The sequence below is a fragment of the Colias croceus genome, chromosome 25 (assembly GCF_905220415.1).
Source record: "Colias croceus chromosome 25, ilColCroc2.1".
Classification (NCBI taxonomy): domain Eukaryota; kingdom Metazoa; phylum Arthropoda; class Insecta; order Lepidoptera; family Pieridae; genus Colias; species Colias croceus.
The window spans coordinates 2,737,241-2,763,377 of record NC_059561.1 but is presented as its reverse complement, the minus strand read 5'-3'; the positions used below and the strand labels follow the sequence as shown (position 1 = coordinate 2,763,377).

Genomic DNA, 26,137 nt, shown 5'->3' with positions numbered 1-26,137 from the left:
TTCAAAGGTAATAATTACAATTGATTTCATTATTTTTTTCTTCTTTCACATATACTATTATAGACGAAAAGTCGCACATCCACAACGGCTCTGTTTCTGCTAACTCTATTTTTTTTCTTTTATATAAGAACTAAGAAGGAAATAAAAGATGCAAAAGTTAGGTAAGGTATCTGAAAGATAACATCGGTATACTTTTACTGTAATGACTGGGTAAAATTATTATAAGTGATGTAGAGATTTATATCTAGTTTATCGTAACACTCTCCTTTATCTTTATTATAACAAACCGTTTCACAATATGGTGATAATTATTGCAAGAGATACAATCTTGGAACGCTTGTTGTGATTAAGCAATTTGTTCAATTTATTATAATAACCATAATTATTTATTATCAAAATTAGATGTTTTGATAACAAGTAACAACTCACTGAACGAAATGTAATGTACCTATTTACCTGAGTTTTTTTGAAGAGAATTGGTGGCTTTTCTTCTTTTTTTGCCTATGAAGTGATGGCTCAATAGATAAGCTTCTGAAAAAATCCATACTAATATTATAAATGCGAAAGTAACACTGTCTGTCTGTCTGTTACTCAATCACGCCTTAACTACTGAACCAATTTGCATGAAATTTGGTATAGAGATATTTTGATACCCGAGAAAGGACATAGGTTTTATTTTATCCCGGAAATCCCACGGGAACGGGAACTATGCGGGTTTTTCTTTGACTGCGCGGGCGATGCCGCGGGTGGAAAGCTAGTTAGGAAATAAAAATATAAGATATTATTATCTAATGTTTTGATCTACCAACTCGCATTGGACCCAATAATTCCTACCTATAGGCTACTGATTGCTATCTAATAAACAATTACCTAGGTACGTATGTAGCAAGATGAAAACATGTAGGTATTACACACAAAGTAGTATAGAGTAGAAACATCGTAAAAAATAATATACTCTTAGATATTATTATGTAGTAGTTAGTTAACTGTTATATTTTTCTGTTGCGGGGGAACTCGCGGGTTACAGCTAGTATTTCACAATCCAGGATCATTTGGTAGTCATGTAGTTTGATGTATAACTATCCGGAGCGTAAGAATCTAGTTTGAACGTGATTAAATGAAAATGAAAGTGAAATCTCAAAGGAATGTACTGCACTATTACGATTAATGCACAAATGTAATGATTTTTGCTACAGGTGGATGCTAATGGGCCGGCGAATTGCAAATGTCTGTTTAGATGTACTTACATAATATGTAATGAAATAACTGTGCTATTTTCTCGTGTTTGATCTTACATTCCATAGAATTATTATAAACTAGCTGTGCTCCGCGGTTTCACCCGCATTGCTCCGCTCCTGTTGGTCTTAGCGTGATGATATATTGCCTATATAGGTAGTCTTCCTCGATAAATGGGCTATCTAACACCGAAAGAATTTTTCAAATTGGACAAGTAGTTCCTGAGATTAGCGCGTTCAAACAAACAAATTAGTATAGATTAAAAAATTATGAGTTCCAGTTTTCGCCTACGTTGACGTCTTAATTATACCTACATGATTTTTTTTAAATTGTGACCGTCATACCTACCATTTTCGTTCGTTTCTGAAAATATCTTCTCATAATATAATGAATTAAACTTGTGATTAAACTATTATTTTTATTCTTTCTAGTCAAGATGCAAGTGTACAAACGTAATAGTTTACCCGTAACTTATTACTAATGTGTATACGACTACGATTCCACGAGAAAGTGAATCTACACCCTTAATTAAAGTCAAATAAAATGTATTTATGTGCAATCAAAGTTCAAACTGTTAACTTGTCTTGAGCGATATAAGCTTAAATAGAGTTAAAATACTTCCCTCCCGGGTCCAGGCCTTGTCGCGGCGGGGGGGCTCAGTAACTTGGGATGCAATCCAGCATCTTGAGTGAAGCTAATTGGACCGAGTGGACTGCTCTCGGTATCCCTCTTATGTGAAGAGGGGACAGGAGATGCACTAGCGCTCTGGCGCGTGTTTGGGGCTTCTACTGCCCAGAGGAGCTTCGTGCTCGTAGTATGGCAGGCCTGCAAGGCTTGCGGTCATGGGCGGCGGACTGGTGAGAGTCACAAACCTCACTGGTCAGATTTTGGTCAACGTCGGCCAACCCGTTAACGCCTATTTTTAGGGATACGGAGGTCTTACAGGACCAAGAGGAAGTCCAACCTCACTAAAAAATAGACCCTAACACTAAGGTTGGGACGTCGCTGATGGTGTGTATGGCCGGGGAGAGCCCGGTTCCTAGGCGTCCATGAAGAGAGAGGGGAGGAAGAATGATGGAAAAAGCGAACAATAACCAAACTACTCAGGCGGGTACCAGTGTAGCTGGAGAATCCCGTGGTGTGTCGACAGATGCCTCTGCGGCAACTGTGGACACACTCAGCCCAATCGTATCTGAGGGGGCAATTGGTCGCTGTGTTGTTAGATTGGAGAGAAGTTTAGAGGCGGAATCGCGGCTTGAGTCGTTAATGGAAGACTCTGCGATGAGCCTGAGCTCAACGGGCAAGTTGAGCTATAATAATAGTACGGGTATCCCAAGAACACAGAGGAAACCCATACGTGAAAAGAGGATACGGTCACCTGAGGGGAGTATTTACAACTCTGACTCTCCTAGCGATAAGTCAGCTGCTCCGTTGCCCAAAGTACCTAAGACAAGGGGAAGGCAAAGATATCCAACTTCTTCTATAAGAAGTGTTGGTCTTAGTAGGGCCACTAAGAAATTGGTAGCCAAGCATGGAGAGCAGCGAAAAGAGGCGGAAGAATGTGCTGAAAGTGAAGCGGCGAAGCTTGTTGAGGATTATCACCTAGCTAGAGCTTCTTGCCTGAGTGACACGTCCTCCATTATTGAGGTGGAAACTGGTGAAATGTCTCATGGCATTAGAAACTTGATCTTACATTTGGCTTCCATGGTTAACAATGTCGAAGTCAAGTCAAGAAATATTAAAGGGACTTTCAGGAAAAGTCTTAAGGAGGTAGTAGCTGGTTTGAGGGACCTAGGTGAAAGAGTTCATCGCGTAACTGCTTCCGAGGAGACTGCAAGGTTGGAACGGGAATTAGATTCGAAAAATGAGGAGCTAAGACTCATGAAAGAGAAGTACGAAAGAGCGGAGGCAATGAATGCCCGCATGTTTTCTGAGTTAGCTGAACTTCGTAAAGAAATGGCGGCATTGCGTGAAGAAGCGAAACGGGACGATGGTGAACGCGAGCGTAGACTTATGGTCCAATTTGGAGAATTAGTCAATGCACGCTTTGAAGCCGTTGAGTCTCGACTCTTGCCGGAAACCCGCGTCAGACCACCGCTTGCAGCGGACAAGAGGAGAAAAGAAGGAACAGCGAAAGCTAATCCAAGTAATGAAAAGTCTCAGGAGAAGAAAAAATCTAAGAAGTCAAGGGATTCGTCTGATGCCCAAGCACAATTGCAAGGTTCTGGCGTAGCATCTACATCCCATTCTAAAAAGAAGAGAAAGAGGAAGAAAGGAGGCAATGGGAATAAGACGGTTGCTCAAGCACCTATTTCAGCAGATGAGCATCGTCTGGTTCCTGTTACTGATACCCTTAGGAAAGAAAGTTGGGCTACAGTTGTCAAAGGAGGTAAAACCATCCAGAGAAGTCAGCAGGTTAAGAAGACTACCGCACAGTCTACACGGCAAAAAGCTGCAAAGCTGCGTCCCCCAAGGTCTGCAGCCATAGTTTTAACGCTGCTTTCCGAGGGTGTAGACAGAGGTTTGACATACGCTCAGATCATTTCTGAAGCGAAAAAAAGAATTGATCTAAGTAGTCTTGGAATCGAGTCTGTCCGCTTCAAGCGTGCCGCTACAGGAGCCGCTATTATTGAGATTCCTGGCGTTGCTAATGAGGAGAAGGCTGATCTACTGGCCAATAAGTTTAAGGACATACTGAACGAATTAGAGGTGCGGATCACCCGACCGATGAAATGTGCTGAACTGCGCATTTCCGGGTTGGATGATTCGACCTCTTCTGAAGAAGTGACTGCTGCCATTGTTAAGACGGCTAGTTGTCCTCCAGAGATGATCAAAATAGGTTCCATCCGACGCGGTCGGTCAGGTACAGGAACGGTATGGGTGAGATGCCCTATAGCGGTGGCCAAAAAACTTTCAAGTGAAGGAAAGTTACTGATTGGTTGGGTGTCGGCACGGGTTCAGCTTCTTGAACGAAGGAAAAGGCGTTGTTTCAAATGCCTAGAAGTGGGACACGTCCGAGAACACTGTAAATCAGAAGTCGATCGAGGTGCTCAATGTTACCGGTGCGGTGAACTGGGGCATAAAGCAAGAGACTGTTTGGCAGTGCCACACTGTACTCTTTGCGCCTCATCTGGCATATCCGCCAACCATTCTATTGGTAGCAGAGCGTGTGGGGCATCCAAAAAAATGCGGCATCGTTCAGCTGTACCTGCGGTACAACCACAGCAGCTGGATGCGGAGATGGAAATAGAACATCCCACTTAAGATGGCTCTACGATGTTTGCAAGCGAATATCAACCACTGTGCTAGAGCTCAGGACCTCCTGGTTCAGAGCATGGCGCAGTGGTTGGTGCACGTTGCAGTTGTTGCGGAGCCATATTTTATTCCAAATCGGGATGACTGGTTAGGAGATTGTGATGGCCTCGTAGCCATTGTGGTGAAAATGCCTGAAGACACCCCACCTCTTGGAAGAACTATTAAAGGTCATGGTTGGGTTGCGGTTTTACTGGGTGAAACGCTCATCATTGGAGGGTATTTCTCTCCCAACAGGCCACTATCAGAATTCGAGGACTATCTACTGGAGTTGGAGGCTATTATAAGACAAAACAACTACCGTCGAGTGTTGCTGGCTGGAGACCTCAACGCAAAGTCTGCGACATGGGGCTCTCCAGTAACTAGTGCACGTGGAACACTTTTGGATGAGTGGATAGTAGCTGTTGGTTTGGTAGTTATGAATCAGGGCTCCGTAAATACGTGTGTACGTCAACAAGGTGGATCTATCGTAGACATTACACTTGCGTCGGCCACGTTGGCTAGCAGCGTTCAGGGCTGGAGGGTACTTGAGGACGTAGAGACACTGTCTGACCACCGATATATCCGGTTTGACGTCTCCGTTGCTCAAATGCCCCAAACCGGTCAAAGCCGGATTGCCTGTTCGGGAGAAGGTCCACGGTGGGCATTAAAGCGTCTTGATCGCGAAGCATTGCAGGCCGCAGCGATCGTTCTGGCCTGGGCGTCACCGCAAATAGAGGCTGTTGATGTTGAGGCTGAGACTGAGTGGTTTCGCCAGGCCCTCTCAGAAGTTTGTGATGCAGCCATGCCCCGGGTCAGATCTCTGCCTCCCAAGAGGCAGGTTTACTGGTGGTCTGAGAATCTCACAACACTGCGTAGCGCCTGCGTTAGGGCCAGGCGCCGATACAGCCGGTTACGTCGACGCCGCTTCCGTGATAGGGAGTTGGAGAATCAGCGCTATGCAGAATATCGCGAGGCGATTAACGAATTGAAGAGAGCCATTGAGAGGGCAAAGGCAAAAGCCCGGGAAGATTTCTTAGAATCTCTTTCTAGGGATCCATGGGGCAGGCCGTACAGGTTGGCGCTGTGCAAGTTGCGCCCCAGGGGTCCACCATTGACGAGGACGTTGGAGCCTGAGTTCCTGGATAGAGTAGTGGGGACCCTGTTTCCAATCGGGGATGCTGCAGTTGTGCCGCCTGTAATGGCTCAGCCGTTGTCAGCGCAACATCTTACCGATGTGCCAACTGTTACGGAAACAGAGTTTCATAAGGCACTGATACGACTTCGGGGTAAGAATACAGCCCCTGGTCCTGACGGTGTACCCGGAAGAGTACTGGTAATGACAATGGATTGGTTGGGTGGAAGACTGAAGAAACTCTTTACTCAATGTCTTCTTGACGGTACTTTCCCACGCCAATGGAAGATAGGAAGGCTTGTGTTGCTACGAAAAGAAGGCCGTCCAATGGACTCTCCTTCGGCATACAGGCCAATAGTCTTATTGGACGAAGTAAGCAAGCTTTTCGAGCGAGTAATTGCTGGTCGGCTGATTCAGCACTTGGAGGGTGTTGGTCCCGATCTAGCCGACTGCCAGTTTGGTTTCAGGAGGCGGCGCTCGACTCTCCACGCAATATTGCGTGTTAAGAATATAGTGGAGCAAGCAGTTTGCCGTGGCAAGTTCGTCATCGCGGTGTCTTTGGATATAGCAAACGCATTCAACACCCTTCCCTGGGCTACGATCAGGGAAGCATTACGGTTTCACGGGGTGCCTCCTTACCTGTGCCATATCGTGGAATCGTACTTATCTGAGAGGTGGGTTGAATATCCTGGGAGGCTTGGCTGGCAGCGCCGAGCAATCACATGTGGTGTTCCACAGGGGTCGGTTTTGGGACCACTTCTGTGGAACATTGGTTATGATTGGGTGCTGCGAGGTACCAATGTCGAGGGTACTGAGGTGACATGTTATGCCGACGACACTCTGATAACTGCTGGAGCGAAGACTTTTGCTGAGGCAGTCTTGCTGGCTGAGACTGGAACAGCCCAGGTAATCGCACGGATCCGTCAAATAGGTCTAGAGGTTGCTCCATCTAAATCGGAAGCCATATGTTTCCGTGGTTCACGACGAGGTCCTCCACCTGGGTTTTGTTTAAATGTGGGAGGTGTGTCCATTGCCATCCAGCCGTCGATGAGGTATCTCGGACTCATGTTGGATGGCAAATGGACCTTCTATCCGCATTTTAAGTGTCTGGCGCCCAAACTTCTTAGAGTAGCGGGCGCTCTCAGTGGTTTACTGCCGAATATTAGGGGACCGAATGAATCATGTCGCAAGCTGTATGAGGGGATTGTGCGGTCGATGGCTCTTTATGGAGCTCCTGTCTGGGCTGATTCGCTGACGAGCCGAAATATCAGCCTCTTACGTAAGCCTCAGAGGATGATGGCGATCAGAGTCGCCCGGGCATACCGTACAGTCTCTTATGACGCAGCCTGCTTACTTGCTAGATGTCTCCCCTGGGACTTGGAAGCGGAGATTCTTTCAGCCATGTTCCACTGGCGAGAAGAAGTAGGCATGCATCGGAGCATATCTCCAAGAGACATGGACAGGCGTAGGGCCAGACTCCGAAGACAGGCAACGGAGGCATGGGCCAGACGGCTAGCGAACGCGCAATATGGCATGATGTCTATCCATGCCATTTTGCCTGTATTTCAGGAATGGATGACTAGGCGCCACGGCTCGCTCTCATTCCGCACGACACAGATTCTGACGGGGCATGGTTGCTTCGGTAAGTATCTGTGTCGAATAGGAAAACAGCCAAATGCTGCTTGTCACCATTGTGACTGTGAGGAGGACACGGCTCAGCACACCTTAGAGTCGTGTCCAGCGTGGACAGCGGAACGCGATGCACTACGTGCTATGGTTGGATCAGACCTTTCACTTCCGATCGTAGTTGGTGCCATGTGTGAAAGAGAGGACGTGTGGATGGCAGTGCTGTCTTTCTGTGATGCAGTGATGTCACAGAAAGAAAGTGCTGAGCGCGACCGGGAGCGTAGGAATCCCGTGCGTCGCAGAGCACGCCGCAGGGGACGTCGGGTCACTTAGTAGACCCGACGAGCTCTTGCCTTTATCGTTGCAGAGTGTGTGCGGCGGGGGCTGCGCACATTCAATAGGCAACGTGAGGAGGGCGACAGACTGTTGTGGCTGCAGTCTGTCGTAGTGTTAGGCATGCGCGTAGGGTAGTCCGCGACTACATGCGAGTGGATTGCCAATGGCAGGCGCGCGAGGGGTACCGTGAGCGTTCCTACCGGAGATCCCGGGATCCCCTCTTTACCTGCGCGAAAGTAGGCCACCGTGAGGTTTTAGTCAGTAGAAGTCTGACATAACCGTGCTGCTGCCCCCGAAGCAGCCGGTATTCATGAAGAATTTCCTCACGTAAAAAAAAAAAAAAAAAAAAAAAAAAAAAAAAAAAAAAAAAAAAAAAAAAAAAAAAAAAAAAAAAGAGTTAAAATACTTATGCTTAGTGTTCTTCTAAATCTATACCGATAATAAAATTGCGGTACAGGTCAATTAAGGAAAGCTGGCATGTTCACAGTACTCACACTTATGCAATTTCACTTACAGTATGTTCAAAAATAAATGCGACTCTAGTTTCATTTTAGACTTGAATTGTAAAATGGGTGCGTTGTAAATAAATATATGCAAATATAATTATGAAAGCTCTCACAATTTACCTGTAAAATTATAATTTAAAAGTAAATCAATTGATGAACTTAATTATTTATTCTAAAAATAATCAATTGGATAAAAGTATTAATAATCATTCAATTATCAAATAATAATTAAATTTCAGGTCATAAAAACAAAACAAATAACACGTGCGCTCACTCCCAAGTCCCAACACACGGATGGTTGTTTTGATAATGATTTAAATTACGGACGTCTTCTGCAGTTGCAGAGCAGTCTTGTCCTGACTTTGGTCGAGTAAAAATATCTAAGAAATATTATATTTGTAGTAAGTACGTAATACCTACCAATACGCGCTAACGTGTAACATGTTTATTGTATAATTTTCACACTATTGGTTTTAAACTCAAACTCAAACATTTATACAATTAGACTTCTTCTAGAAGCACTTTTGAATCGTCATAACAGTTTAACAGTTTTAACATTTACCACCAATTCAGAAAGCAGTATCTATAGAGAAGAAGAAGAATCTATTTAATCATAATCGTAATCTTCTACTTCACTGAAACTTTCATCGCTCGAAGAACTCGATGTTTCGCCGTCGGAATTTCTTAATGTTATTATATAAATGAGTCAGTGTAATTATATACTTTTGGTTCTAATTGAATATATTTTTCCTCATGTTTTCGCGTCTTTCTCCAAACGTCACTAAACATATCCAGACTAATAGCATTTGCTTCCTTTCTAAATAATTCTTCCACAGTTTTCAAGTTAAAGTTCACATTTTGTGATGCTACTTTCCCTTTAATTATGCCCCATAGTAACTCTATTGGGTTGAGTTCTGGATGGTATGGTGGAAGGCGCAATACACTATGTCCATGATCTTTGAGGATTGCATCAAGTAAAAATTGTGTATAGTTTGGCGTATTTTTTTTAAATAATGTCATAAAGAATAGGTATTGTGTTTTATTCTGGATATTCACTCGTCTTTTAATTCTATTAAATATGCTTAGGATATGTCACAACTAAGCGCTCTAAAAGATTGTCCGCAAAATTTAATTACGGATCAACAACTTTACGAACACTTCCAAAGAACACATACCGCAATAAGACATTGGTATTCAATTTTAAGTAAGAACAACCGATATCGTTTGTAAATTAATGTAATTGGTGATAACTCTGATTATTAATTAGTAATTTAATTTTTGAAAAAAAAAATGCCGATTTTAGTCAAAATTTATATTTTTCTAACAAGATCCTTATCATCCAAATTTCCACCTTGGTGAGAAAAATTGACATTTCTAATGAAAATGAACAAAAAATTAAATGATTTTATTAAATACTGTAAAATAGTCTATAATTCTTCCATTTACTGTATCACAAAATGCTTCATAGATTTTTAGATATTCGTACTACACCAATAACATCACCCTGTATTTATAAACAATTGCAAAATATGACACATACATAGGCCGGGAGATACTGACACAAAATTTCGGGTCATTTGTAACAGAATGGCGGTTCTACAGAGGTCTTATTACGCAATGACAAAAAGAAAAATGATGGTCAGAACGCTGGTACCGGCGGACTAGTCGCGTGGGCGTAAGTCACACTCGTCGGATAAGTAAGAACCCTCTAGACCGCCATCCTGTTACAAATGACCCGAAATTTTGTGTCAGTATCTCCCGGCCTAACATGTGCAATGTGTAAATGTGTTGACGTTCCAGCTCTTCTTAATATACTTATATCTGTTTGTGATATTTAATTAAACGCTTTTTACCAAATGCATATACACATGCATGCATGTACATACTAAAATGGTACCTAGGTAACTTTTACAATTTTTATTTGTCTGTTTGTTCTGGCTATAATCTATGGAACGGCTGGACCGATTTTTATGGGACTTTCACAGATAGCCGATGTAATAAGGAACGCAGATGAAACTACAGGGCGCAACTAGTAGTACCTACATAATATTATGTATATTAGATGCTAAGTAACTAATATAATTTTCTTTTCACCATGTTTAATTGTTTCTGAAAAATGATCCTAAAAGGTATTTATTACAATTCATATTATATTAGGTATTGTCACTTTTTGTGTGATTTATAAAATTAGTACCGATACATTTTTGTGAAAAACTGTGTAAGTAAAACAAAACATATTGCTTTTTTTCCGTTATTTTAATCACATTCAGAGTAACTCCTAACTACCTTTGTGTTGAATAGAACTTTCTCTGAGAGTTATTTTTTACTTGCTTCAATGTTTATCTTGTGTATTAAAAGCCGCCATTTAATTATATAGTCAATCTCATTCCATTCCCAAAGAATAGACAAATTAATTATTATTAAAGCCAATCGCTATTTTCATTGAATACATGATTGGAAAATCTTTAGTACTCGTGTTTGATATAAAAAATAATTAGCTACCTATTAAATTCACAAACATTTTTCATTTTTGAATGACCGTCAAGACGTATAATAACATCTTATACTCTCCCCGTGACGGGCGGGTGACCACGCTCGCTGCAAAGTGTGTGAAACGTCGGGATAATAATTTGGGGATAACAATATTATTACTTATAAAGAATAAATCGCGTTTAAATACGTTAAAATCTTAAATTTCTAAATTATTTGAGGTTATTTGCAACTACATAATTATTATTAAACTAGCTTACCACCCGCGGCTTCGCCTGCTTTGTCTAAAACCTAATAAATTATATACTAAAACATTCCTCTTGATCACTCTATTAAAAAAAACCGCATCAAAATCCGTTGCGAAGTTTTAAAGATTTATATATTACTAGCTTCCGCCCGCGACTCCGCCCGCGCGGATGTCGGTCTTTGCGTGGATGGTTTATTTCTCCATTTTGAGTAACTCGGACAATGACATCTTATAAATATCTATTGGACCCAAATACGGCTAGGTCTATAATAATACGCAACGCGCAACGTGTGTTCGCGGTACCTACTACAGAACAACGTCTTTGGATAACTGAAAAATTGAGATTAATTTTTTTTCTACGTATTTTTCCAGGATAAAAAGTATCCTATTTTACGCCCAGGATAATAAGGTATAATTATACCAAGTTTCATCGAAATCGAACCGGTAGTTTTCACGTGATGTCTTCACATACAGACAGACAGACAGACAGACAGACAGACAGACAGACAAAAATTTTTTTAATCACATATTTGGGTTTGGTATCGATCCAGTAACACCCCCTGCTAGTTATTTTTTCAATATTTTCAATGTACAGAATTGACCCTTCTACAGATTTATTATAATATGTATAGATTACAGAATAATTATTGATAGGTATATTTAACACTAGCTGTGCCGCGCGGTTTCACCCTCGTGGCGCCGCTCCTGTTAGTCTTAGCGTGATAATAATATTATCACGCAAGTATATTATAACCTATATTACTCGTGGATAATGTAGCTTTCGAATGGTGAAAGAATTTTTAAAATCGGTCCAGTAGTTTATGAGCCTATTCATTAACAATCAAACAAACAAAGTTTTCCTCTTTATAATATTAGTGTAGACTAGCTTCCGCCCACGACTTTGTACGTGCATCCCCGTTTTTCCCCGTTCCCGCAAGAATTTCGGGAAATCCTTTCTTAGCGGATGCCTACGTCCTAACATCTACCTGCATACCAAATTTCAGCCCGATACGTCCAGTGGTTTGGGCTGTGCGTTGATAGATCACTATATCAGTCACCTTTGAGTTTTATATATATAGATAAGTATTTGTTAACAGGTTTCCTAGTCATGGATGATTGACGAGCTATCAACTACGTTTATTAATGCTTCGTTTGTCACGCATCAAATGTTTACAATCTCACTGACCTAATAAATCTATTCGAATATGAAAATAATTTACAACCTATAATCAGAGCTACCATTTATATTCGTCCATGGAGCTACCAAATAAAAAACAGCATTAAAATCGGTCAATCCGTTTCAGAGCATTAGTTATTTCATCTTTCATACCTAATACTTTTTGCTTGTTTATTTTAAGCTTATTTGAATAAAATATTATTAAATTTGAATTAAAAAAATACTGGGATTTTTCATTGAATGTGGTTAGGAAGCAAACTCAGCAAACGAGAAATCGGAAATTGTTTCCGTGCTTATAATTGAATAAGCTGTAGCATGGCTATGTTTATTTCTGCATTCGATATTGTAATTAGTGTGTTTGTCTCCAGTTTAGATTACAACTTATATATATTTTTTTCAGACTATAGGTATTTTACATGTTTGTAAAATTGTATACAAAATAATATTGTCTGTTAAATACTTATGATAGTTATTCCTTAAAATAGGAGATGATTATTTATTTATTGATGATGATAATGATATCATTTAATTCAGCCATAGAATAAATACCTTAAAAAATGATTATGTTCCTTTATTATTACACAGATAATTTGCATAGGACCGCCATGGTCCCACAGGTCATGTTAGACTACTTTGAGCGCGCGGCTTCAGTCACGTCGAACGTGGATGTCAGACCAATGTCTTTTGTTTTAATTTCCACCGTTTGTGTGTCTGTATGCTTAGATCTTCAAAACTACGCCACAGGTTTTTTATAGATAGAGTCATTCTCGAGGAAGATGCGGTGAGTAAACAAAGCGGACGAAGCCGCGGGTGGAAAGCTAGTAATTTATAATATAACAAGAAGTTTTATATTATTTTTACTAATATTATAAAAATAGATTCTACAGATTAAACAATGGTATTACAGATATCATATTGTTTAGATTTCGAAATAAAGCACACCATTCACGAGTTCCACTTTTATTTACTTTTAAATTAACTACTAAGATTAACATACATAAGCATAAAATTTATGAACAATAGTTGATAGTATATAGATCATAGTTGATCCTTATATAGATGATGTCATAATATCAGATCATTCAGATGGTATTTTTATAAAGTTTTATTTTGAATTTATATTTTTGGTTTTATGGCATTCAAATGCTTTATAAATATAAATTTATAAAGTATAGAAAAAATTCGATCACGAGGCGGGACTCGAACGCGCATCCTTTCGCGTCATTCCGGGGCGGATGCCTGACCAACTCAGCCACTCGTGAACGCTCTATTTAAGGCTCTATTCTTTATAAATTTATATTTATAAAGTTTTATTTTATCAATCCTTCATATAAAAATTATCGACCACAAATAGATATGAAAAGCTTGGTTCCTGAATCAATTAACAAACAGATGAAACAGTCGAATCGTTTTGTTTCAGACGAATAAATTATCATAATCTTGCCATGTTTGTGTTTGATTAATTTCTCTGTTTGTGCTACGGCCTACGTATTTGCAAAAATTAAACTGTATGTTGGAAATAATTTATGCTCTTCGTGTGAAGTGAATGTTGTTGTGCACTGAATATCATATATGTGCATATTTTTGTAAATGATTTTAATTATATAAAGAAAACTTATGCAATCAGATTGACAGCACGAGCAGTTTGTAAGAGGGGGCGTTCGACTTTTACGGGTTTTATTATAAGTAATATTATAAAGCTTGGGAGTTTGTTTGTTTGTTTGTTTGAACGCGCTAATCTCTGCTACTGGTCCAATTTGAAAAATTCTTTCGGTGTTAGATAGCCCATTTATCGAGGAAGGTTATAGGCTATATATCATCACGCTACGAACAACAGGAGTGGAGCTACGGGGGTGAAACCGCGCGGAGCAGCAAATTTTTTTTAAGTAAAAACAATGCGCTTGTAAAATTTACTATATATACCTATTGATGCAATAATTATATCGCCGTTAAAATGTGTAGGTAGTGAATTAGGTACCCATGATTTTTATAAATATGTTAACGTCTGAATCATTCAGAGTACCTAATGGTTCATAAAAAAAGGAAATGTATTTTTTTTAATCAAAATAAAAATTGAGCACGTACCTACAGATTACACGCTTTGAAATCGATTTTAAAATTATTGTTAGTATTTGAAAAGTCAAAGCTTCTACTTTTATATCACTGTTGATTCAATTTCTTGCTTTTTGGTTCACCAAAGTACCTATTTCTTTCGGAAGTCAGCTATATAGGTATTTATGGAAATTTAAAAAAATGTATTTATCGTCACTAAGCTACACTATCAATTATTTTAGAGTAGAAAAACTCTAGCAATCTCCATAAATAACTGTAAAATAAAACATTCAATATTATATCTATAGGCCTAAATCTATAGATTTTTATCTATATAAAATCGTATGACATAATAATAACCTGCGGTTTTTGACATATCCGACGTATGAAATAACATACCGTAAAAAATAGAAAGGTTGCCTAAATTACATTCACATTTTTCCATACTTATCAAATTTCATGTTATTCTGTTCAGTAGCACAAATAATTAAATTATAAGCATTTAAATTATTTTTTAGTATTAATATAAAACATCAAATTACTAAGTATTAATTTTAATTAATTTCTTCTACTTTAGTAGAACTCTTCTACTTTCTACTTTAGTAGGTCTGGTAGTCATCATTATCTCATTTTAGACTAAAATACAATAAAACTGAATAGTTTGTTTGTTTGAACTCGCTAATCTTAGGAACTTAGAGAACGATTTGAAAAAAATCTTTCACTGTTGTACATGATCTCTGAAAGCTTTAGTTTATAAACATACTATGTACCTACCACAGGCGATACCGGCTATTCGCGTTTGTTGATTTGCAATGAAAATGCAAATCAACTTGTGTGTGTTTATGAAAATATTTCTCAAGTATGATAATATGCTGAATGCAGCAGTGTGGCCTAATTCCCGTGGAAACATGCACGTCTTTTTAAATAGGTATATAAAATACATATTTGAAGCTGACTGTTTTTAAAAACTGTTAAAACCGAAAACATAGTTTTTTATCGGGTACATACCTAATATTATGAATGTATGTAATGCATATATCAATGACATAATATACATATATCTTAATATTCTCTAATATATATATAAATCTCGTGTCACAATGTTTGTCCTCAATGGACTCCTACACCACTTAACCGATTATAATAAAATTCGCACACCATGTGCAGTTCGATCCAACTTGAGAGATATAGGATAGTTTTTATGAAAAAAAAACGTAAACATGTAGGTACCATGGGCGAAGCCGGGGCGGACCGCTAGTAATATTATATATCCAGAGGTTTCCGCTGCGTATGATGCATTATTACCTGCATCATTTTTTATTCAATAACAGCTTTTACAGGTTCAGTTACTGACAGATTATATTCTTTCTAGATATATTTCTTATGCTTGAAATGTAAAATAAGATGATAGGAACTAGGAAGTATTTATTTCTTTAACATTCATAATTAAATTATATGAATAAGTCGGATAAGATATAACTCAAGCACGGCTGAACGGAATTTAATTATTTTTGGTTTGTAGAATTTATCTCTTCGTTTTCTTTAAATTTGGAAAAAAGTTTGTGCGCGTAGAGCCAGGACGAGCCACTAGTAATACAGCAATATGGAAGTAATTTTGTGTTTAATATGAAGAATAATTATATCTGTTATTTAAGGCTATTTGCAATAACAATCAATTAACAACTCTTCCTTTTCATTTAAGAGAAAGATGGAAGAGAACTACCTACCTATGTTTTATTCACTGTAGATTTCCTTTGACGATTTATGTTTCCTCTTTATGTACTTGTAAAGTAGGAATAAGCTTATTTGGCATTAAATATAAAGATAGGATTACGTATAGGTAACAAAATCACTAAGACTTTTCCTTTACGAACGACTTTAACGAAGTTTTTCGCCATAGGTATTCTATTTTTTACTTATAAAAAATTTAAAGAACATTGCATATTTTACTACATAGTTTGTTAATATATATTATCAAATAACTATATCAAAAATCCTGAATCGTATAAGTACCAAAATTTTTGAGCCCTCTAAAAATGACAGGTCATTGAACCCGCCCAAGATTGCATATTATCAATTGCATTAGTTGTTCACAAACAATATTTACACTAACATATTGGCACACTTTTACCTATTCAAAAATCATACCGTACAAAAAAAGTTAATTGGAAAAAAGTTTGTAGTAGCCGCTCTAAAATGAATCTGCAGCCTTTCTCAGTTCCTACCTTCACTTCCTGACTGTATAAAAAGTTAGTGCATCTGTGGTACCGCAACACAACGATAGAGTCGTGAGATCATTTAAGTCTATCGACATGAAGACATTTGTAAGTTTAAGTTTTTAATTTATAATCTGTAACGGTTTTTACATTATCTGTGCTCTGAGTTTTGTGCGCGCATTTTTACTTGAATTTGACGGTTCTGTTGTCCAAAGTGAATATTTGGCTTTATTTTTTGGTTAAGATGTGATTCGTGAAAAAAATGTGATATTTTGTGAGTGTAGAAACAAAAATGAAAGGTTTAGGACAACATAGTTCATAGGAATGAATTTAATTAAAATAATTATGTACGCGCAATAAAAAAAAAATTAGCGGGATTTTTTTTTGTGAAATCAAGGGCGGCCCTACCCTGAAAATGTCGCCTAACGTTGAAAGCGTGCTCTGGAAAAAAAGAAAATAATTAATGGTGACAAATAATAAGCATGATATAAATAAGTATTATATTCATACAAATTAATACGAAATAACAATCTTGGTTGGTCTCTTGTCCGCAAAGGATGGAAAGCAGAAGTCAAAAGCTCTGTCCCATATCCTAATACAAAATGGATTCTATGTTCTCGAATCTCCTAGTGGGGTATGGGGTAAGGGGGCAGATGTTCTTACTGTTCTGTGGGGCAGATGCATTTCACATCTGTTTCACTGATCGATTTCCTTTAGAGACAAGTAAGTGATCAGCCTTCTGTGTCCTGACTCCTGTCAGACTAAGATATTTTTCATTCTTTTCGTTAAAGATTTAATTCAAATTATTTCAGTTACAAAGTTCCCGACCTATTGTTCCAAGAATGCTTTATTATTAGCATAGATTATTATGTCTTTTTTGGGCAGACATTCATATAATATTTACGAATATAGGCAGTATTGAAACTACAAATAATAAACAATATAATTTTGCACTAATAACGAAAAGTAGAGCTATTGTTATTTAAATTAATAGTTTTCCAAAATTGGAAATAAAAAATTCAATTTCTCATAATAAAACAATAGACGAATTATAGAACTTGCGTAATAAATGCTATTATGATAAATATGTTTCGCAAAAAACAATTGTTTTGACAGCTAATGGTCTATTGTTAGGCACTTTCTAACTTCTAGATAATCTGTAAATACATACGACAGGTGACAAATTAGGGTTGTCACTTTTTTGAAATGGAAAACAATCTATTTTTTATTTATGTACTCCTTTTAGTAGAGAATTACAATTGATAATTAACTGTTGCCTTTTAGGGTAATAAAATAATTAATAAATAATTAAAGAGAACCTCTACAAAGCGCTATAACAAGAAATAAGAGCTGATCATAATACAATATGACATGTCAAAGAAAAATTGAATCTCAAACATTTATTTATTCAATTAGACTTTTTCTAGAAGTACTTTTGAATCGTCATAACATAATATTTTTAACGTTTACCACCGATTCCGAGCTCTATAATATTATACGCTTGTCTTACTTATGCTCTTCAAAATATGTTTATTATTTATTTTCTTAAAGCGTGAACATTGAATATCCTTTCGCAAAATTTTCCTATCTTATAATTTACTAACTGACAAAAATAAGCCAAGCAAGTAGCGCTATAACTCTGTACTTACAAATGACAATGAGTCATTAGCAAGCCGTCACCTCATATCGCCATACAAAACCAGTGCAGTGGAAAATAGCCTATATTTCTTTTATTTAAGGGTGAGAATTCTGTAACATAATATAAGAGTTCTAAGCGAACATTTGTGTTCACATTAGCGGAGCTCTGGGCTGATGAGAGTAGGTATTAGTATTCATGCAGGCGATTCCATGTTCGATAACTAGTTCATTAAACATCAGATGCTAATGTGTTTGTTACATAATATCCCTATTTGTGGTATTTATAAGGAAAAGAAGTGGGAAATGGGATTGTATCCGTAAGGAAATTGATATTCTATTTATGGAATAGAAAAGTGATCAAATTATGGGCTGATTACATTAACTTGGTTTATCAAAAGCCAAATAAAGATTGCGTTATTTAGCCCAAAAAGCTATTGCATTGCATAGCTTCTATCGCGGGCCTTGAGCGCGGGGACCGAATCGAGAAATTCCGTAACGAAAAACCTCACGCTCCCCACTCCGACGGGCTCGGAGGTGTGGCTTGAAGGCATGCTATGCAATAGCTTTACCGCGGCAGTCCCCGAGTGCCACACGTCGTTTTTTATTTATTTTCTTAAATTAGGCCACTTAGATAATTAGGTCATTTTCATTAACTATTGAAATAATATTTATCTAAGGAATTTCTATTCCGTAATTTTATTATTTTTATAGTCAGCAATCTCTATATCTATAGTTTCCCTAAAATAAATTATTATAACATGTTAGTTTCAATTCTTAGTAAAACGGCAAACCAATTTCTTATCAAAGCATTCTGGTGTATTTTTTGCACGGTAAAAACAGTAGGAAAAACGTCGATACAATACCAAAAGAGCGTTCAAAGCCTTAGAAGTCGATATAACTATTACGAGGCTCGTTTACTTCTAGCCAGTGGAATATTACCCCACAATTCAATTTATGCCACTTCGACATCTAGGCTTGTTATAATGGTATCGATAATTTACTCGTACTTTATTTTCAATATTTTTATCTACATTTGTAGGATTTATGCATACATGTTTTTTTAATACATACTTGTAGAATTGAACTAAATATTCTATCATTTTAGAATAATATCTTTGCAGTCAAAATTTTCATTCAAAAAGCTTTAGTTATTACTCGAATCTCTATTCAAGAAGCAATTTGATAATCAACACATACACGAATAGTGTGTCTGTCTAGTGTCTATTTAAAAAGTGCTTAACGATAAAAAATTCTAATATTAACTGAAAAGTACAAAAATGTGGATATAAAGCGCGAATAAGACGTGTCTCTTCCAACCATATTTCAGAGATATCACGTTGAAATTTTCATTTTGAGAAGTGTATGCAGTGCATAATTTTCAGTTGAAAAATGGTTAGTTTCCTTAGGGATAGAAGAAACTTGAATGTTGGTGTAACGAGTTTAAAATTGCTCAGCGGCTTGCCTTAGATTTTCAAGACTTTAAAATTTAGCATCTCTGGGTTATGAGAGTGCTAAATTTATGACCTCGAGCCTGCTGCCTTATATATTATTTATGCTTATTCACATAGTTTTTGCATATTCTATGGATAAGTGATATTATGAGGTTAAAATAGCTATTACAATATATATATAGTTATATTACCCTTATTATTACTACGCTTTTTGGTTTTAATATTGTTTCAAAATTTTAACTAAACGTTGAATGTCACAAGTTTTTGGTGATTAATGTTTCTTTATTTAATTTTAACTTTAAATTATGTTGTACATTTCAATGAAGAAAGTTTTATTTATAATTTATATTATCAATTCAATTTATCAAAGTATCGATATATCATGTACATCACTAGTTATTCGTTTCAGTGGATCATATATAAATCTTTTTCATGTTTGCGACTTGCGAATCGAATACTCTATGTTAGGCGATTATATGCTACTCATATTATTTTCGTAATAGGTTTTGGGAATTATAAATGTAATATTTATATTTATGTTAAATTATAATGTGCGGAAGTTAATTGGATACACGCGTGTTTATATTACAATAATATGGTTTCTTAGAATAATATAAAATAATTAAATTATTGGAAAAAACAGGGAAATAATAGAAAGTAGAGACCAGCCTGCGGCTTCATCCGCGGAAGAGACGACTCTTATATTTTGACTCTAAGTTTTCAAGTATTTTACATTTCAAATTTCATCCAAATCGGTGCTTTTGTTTGATCGTGGAAGAGTAATAGATAGACAGACTATCGAATTCATAATATTGGTTTAAGAATAAATAAATTTGAAAATTTGCTAATACTTACTTATTTTAAAAGCAAAGATAGAGACGATTCTTATGGTGAAAAACTAAAAACGAATGGTAAAAAATGCTTTAATTACAAAAATGACTTAGTAACAGTTAACCCAGTAGTTTTTGTAATTTTGAACGTAAAACATCTTGACTATTTTTTGTTATAATTTGCTAATTCTGTAATTAATACAGCGCCATAGACTGTGGAAACTTTTTATTAGTTTCGTAACAAGCTTGTTCGCCTCTCACATAAAAGAATGGAGTGTTTTACACAAGGAAGTTTGTAAGCATCCGGAATTATTAAAAGATGTCACTTCACACTTGTAATTGAAATAATTAGTCATTCTTTTAATTATAAGGTTAATCTATACTATTATTATAAAGCCGAAGAGTTTGTTTGTTTGAACGCGCTAATTTCGGGAACTATGGTCCGATTAGAAAAATTCTTTCGGTGTTAGATAGCCCATTTATCGAGGAAGGCTATAAGCCTAATACCAACAGGAGCGGAGCACTGCGGGTAAAACTGCGCAGCACAGCTAGTAAAAAATTTTTTAAAACGTAGTTTATACGTAAAGTTCAAAGTTTTCAACAGTAGGGTTTTGCTCCAATTTAAATTATGTAGTAGTGTGTTCATACCTACCATACAAAGGCGACCATAAACAACAGTACTATTAGAATACAAATAGTTCCAAAACCAATATCACTTGTTTCAACCAATTACCTATCTTAGACAATTATTGTATCTTTGGCTACAATGTTAAAACTTTAAATAGCTTTCAAAATAGCAAATGTACTGCAAATGTAAACTGGTACTCAGCATAGATATTATGTATGTACTAGTAATGTTTATGCCTCATTATTTCCGGATTACTTTCAGACTAAATCTGGACGTCCATAGGTACTGTTTATTCGTTATATAATTTAACCAGAACCTGTTCCATAAGCGGTAGAAAGGCGAACATTCACTTGTCCACTCGCAGGTGTGCTTTTACTGTCTCCTTGGATTAATGGATTGAGAAGGGTTTGATGAAATGGGCTCAATTAAAATTAAAATATAAAGCAACTTTTTATTTTAAATGAGCGTCTGTTTGCACGTTGATTTTGACATATTAACTAGTACAAAACTGGGAGTTGCCTCTTTAAAATGTGGCTTCGCCTCAGCTTAATTTATCCGGGATGAAATAAAAAAGGCAAAGACAGGAATATAATATCCTTATACTGGCTGATTTAATCTTTTACGGTAGATACTTATTTGGTAGAGTTTTGTAGAGAGCATCAGTAAAGAAGTCATCCCTCTATATTGTACACTAGTTCCGTCCGCGGCTTCGCCCGCTTTGTCTAAAACCTAATAAATTATATATACTGAAACCTTCATCTTGAATCACTCTATTTATTAAAAAAAATCGCATCAAAATCCGTTGCGTAGTTTTAAAAATTTAAGCATACAAAGATAGGGACAGAGAAAGCGACTTTGTTTTATACTAGTATGAACTATGTAGTGATAAATAAGAAAATGTCTTCTAAGAAGCAATGTAACTAGGTACTAGTATAGGAAACGGTGTAGAGCATGTTTAAGTGATTACGCTAGGCATTAGTTACATGTCTAATCAGGATTGGATCTTCCGATCCATTAAGGCTATGTAAATAAAGGAATAGGAAATGTCTTTGATTACTCTTATTTTCACTGCTATAAGTATAAATCAAAGTCTCATTTCGCTGTATGTATGCTTAGATCTTTAAAACTACGCCATGGATTTTAATGCCCATTTTGTAATAGATAAAATGGGTTAAGATGACGGTTTATATAAGTATTAGAATAATAGATACATCAGCGTTTACCATGCGAAACCGGGGCGGATCGCTAGTAAAATAAAAATAAAATAAATAATATTACGATATTGTCCAAAGCTTAGCTAGAATGTAACAGATAATTTATGGTTAATTGTTCTAGATAGAAAGCTTATCAATTATTCGATTGTAGACACAGAAAATTATCTCCATCTAAAAGGGAAAGGGACTTTTACTGGATATTAATAATTTTATCATAACAATCTATTTATAATTATAAATGTGTTAGATTCATTTTTGAAATTTTTTATTTTTTTTATTCATTATTTGTAATTCTAGTTCGGCTGAACGTGTTTTAATGATTTGATTTTAAGACCTCTTGCATTAGGACAATAACTACAGCAATAACATAGAACCTCTTTTTATTCAAAGTCGATTAAAAGTACGACTACGTTAGAGATGTATTATATTATTAGAGATTCTATTCATAGTAACCGCATTACACAATTTTTACTTTTAATTCGGTCGAGGAAGTGGGCCAAAAGGCAAAAACCCAAAATTCACGCTCGACTAAGCTCTTACGTCGTACAATGGTTATTTATGTAATATTAACCACTAACTAAGAGCTCAATGGATCAGTGAGCAATATTTTGATACACCGAAATACGATCAAGAGTAATTGTGTATTACGGGGTTCTGGTTATTTCTCGAACGTTCTGGAAGGAATGTAAAGGGATATGGAAGCTTTGAAGATTCATTTTTGAATACTAATTTTATTGGTTATTGATGTAAGAACTGTTTTTATATGACTGTGTTATTAATAAACTTGTTAACATATTATAACTTTTTTAAAGAAGAAAGAAAGAAAGATTTTTATTTATTTAAACAACAAGAACTCGTTAAAACATGCGATATAGGTCATCTATCCCGCTATTCTTGGAAATTGGCTTCATCAAAAAGCTTATTTCAATATTTTTTTACCTGAAAATGAAAAATTACAAATTTGATATAAAAGTCTCTTTTGATAATATCAACGTTTATTATTTTCATATTCACATAAAATACTAACATTAAAAAATTAAAAAGAACTTGTTACGATTGCGAGTAAAGCTAAAAAGCTCAAACCAAATTTAAACGCTTTGAGTGAATCATATCAGTTGCGAATAAATTCAAGTGAATGTGAGTGAAAGGCAATTTACTTTTTGTACAAACAAAATGCTCTTATTTAACGGTGTTCACATAATCTGTGGTCGTAATAACATAATTAAGTGTTTTATTTGTGCACCTGTTTTGTAGGGTTGCCAGTTTGTGAATTAATTTCAGGGGTGTCAAATATTTTTTTTATTAGCCGTATTCTAATCTGTTAAGTGATTTAAAAGAACTTAAAAAATTGGAACGTAAAGCCAGCCGATTTTTTTTGTGATTATTTAAACCCTTAAATTGAACATAATAATATTATCTAGAAATACCTACATATACTATAACGTTCGTGATTTCATGTAACTAAATCACATTCAAAACTAAGAACATAAAAGGGTTTACAATACGCAAAACTATATCGGATATAACCAACACTCATAAACTGCTCCGAAAACTTTTAAATAATATTTTATCACTCCTATCTGCACTCACCAAGCGAATTTGTAATTTCCACACGATTTTTCAGCATTTTCATACGTCGTATATTTAAAAACTTTTATAAAACTGTAACTTTTATCAACTGGCATTTTAATGCTATCCATTTTAAAGCGGGTTATCCAAAGTTTTTGGGGTATAATTTTCAATCCTGTGCATAGTAAGGATTTAAGTAGACTCATTAAAGAAAGTTCGCTTCGAACCCATTTAAATAAGTTGTAACTGCAAGTCTCGTACTTACTGTTTTAATTCTTTTTTATGTGCAAACTGGTTTACCTGAACCAAGTTTTGTTGTTGTATAACTGTATCAACAACATGCCTATTATAAAATGTTACATAAATATATATTTGAACTACTACTACTACTACTAATTAATTAATATAGACGGCATGTAGTGATTGTCATTTATTATTCGTTAACCTATTTAGTTAATCACATTCAAGAGGATATCTCAATAGACTTTTTAGTAAATGAATTGTCCAAAATGATTACTAATCAGACGTTCTTCTTTCCAGATATTGTTGGCGTTCGCCGTGGCAGCATGCAGGGCTGGTTTTGAAGGATACGACAATGGCGGGGGACACGGCCAAGGCGATAACGGCGGTTACCAATATTCCGCACCTTTGGTCAGCAACGGTGGTCACGACTTCTCAGGCGGTCAAGCAGACTTCAGCGGTCACGGACAAGACTTTTCCGGCGGTCATGGTCAAGACTTTTCCGGCGGACATGGGCAAGGAAACGACTACACTCTAGCCTTAGCACAAGGACAGGATTACGGTCACGGGCAACAGGGATTTGATTTAGGCGGTCACGGTCAAAGCTTCGACATCGGGCACGGGCCAGTACTAAATAATTTTGTTGGCGGAGATTCCTATTTACAAGCGGCTCATGATTTGGGAAACCAATTCGATGGGCATCAAGGTGATGTGAGCGGGCCCGAACATCAAGAAGGCCACGGCGGTGATGGTAACGGTCACGGTCAAGGATTTATCCTAGAAGATGGCGGTCAAGAATACGGACACGGAGGCCACGATTTCAGCAACGTAGAAGCTATTCCTGTTGGTGAACACGTCGATGAAGAACATCCCGTCGAAGTGCCAAACTACAAGCACGTCACTGTACCCATTCATAGGCCACTGCACGTAAATGTACCCAAGCCTATTCTTATTGGAGTGCCGCAGCCTTATCCAGTCAAAGTTCCCGTACACAAGCCTGTAGCTGTGCCGGTGGAGACTGAAATTTCTATTCCCATTGAAAAGGTTGTTCCGTACCCAGTTGTGAAACATGTACCCTACCCCGTTGAGAAGCATGTACCCATTAGAGTAGAGAAGACTGTACATGTTCATGTACCCCAACCTTACCCCGTTAAGATCCCAGTATATAAAACAATCCATCATCATAAAGGTCACCATTGACTCAGATGATACTGCCATGCGTTGTAAATATTGTTTTAATCCTTAATTTTAAGTCATTTTCAACTGTCTTCATGTTGTAGTTGATTTATTTATTTTGTTAAGTTTGTTGACTGTTTGTTGTTATATTGTGTTGTTGTTTCGTGTTTAATAAACTTTGTTATATGTTGTTGTTTTATATTTCATTTTTATTTCGCATGAATACGCCATAAAAATATGAGGTCATCAAATTGGTCATCAAGAGTAAACAATGAAATTTAAAAACAGCAAAATAAATAGCATAATGAACATTTTGAATAGGTATATTATGTTCATATTCACATAAAAAATGAAATTTCAAAGATTAACATAATAACTTTCACGGTACTTATTTGAAAGGCTTTACGATAATTTTTGTTTTTAATATCTAAACGCATAAAAATTAATCTTAGCACCTGAACTCAGGGCAATCTCAATATTTTAGCTTTATACTCCATTTACCTTTGTATATTACTGTTGTATGTATCTATTTTGATATTCCTGTCTATACAATGGCTTTTCAAACATTTATGACAAGTATTAAAGTATATAGAGCCTGTATATCCATGATTTTTTTGCATGATGATATGGATTTTAAATACGAATAACTTACTTCCGATAATACAGGCAATCACTACATAGTTTATAACTGCGTTAAAAACAACCGACTTCAAACTTGCACTTGCAAAATTCACAAATACCTACAGACAAAAATGCTCATAAAATAAAAACTACTGGGCCTATCCGAATAAAATTTTTATGGGACCAATTCGACACCATCCCGCATCGAACAAAAAAAGAATCACGTAAATCGGTTCAGAAACCTCGGAGTAATCGGTGTACATACATAAAAAAAAAAAAAAAAAAATATACCGGCCGAATTGATAACCTCCTCCTTTTTTTTGAAGTCGGTTAAAAACAAAGTCGCTTCCTGCTGTCTGACAGTCCCTATGTAGTTTAGATTTCTAAAGCTACGCAACGGATTTTGGGTAGGTTGGTTATTGGTTTTTTGTGGTTTCTTTTAATAGATAGTGGTTTTA

General features: G+C 36.5%; 1 protein-coding gene across 1 annotated transcript; it reads left to right on the top strand.

The window, feature by feature from the left end:
* The first annotated feature begins 16,381 nt into the window (after window positions 1-16,381).
* LOC123703221 (glycine-rich cell wall structural protein 1.8-like) lies at window positions 16,382-25,243 on the top strand. Its single transcript, XM_045651151.1, has 2 exons — window positions 16,382-16,420; window positions 24,183-25,243. The coding sequence occupies exons 1-2, from the start codon at window positions 16,409-16,411 to the stop codon at window positions 25,080-25,082; spliced, it is 912 nt and encodes a 303-aa protein (XP_045507107.1). The 5' UTR covers window positions 16,382-16,408; the 3' UTR covers window positions 25,083-25,243.
* Window positions 25,244-26,137: the final 894 nt, after the last annotated feature.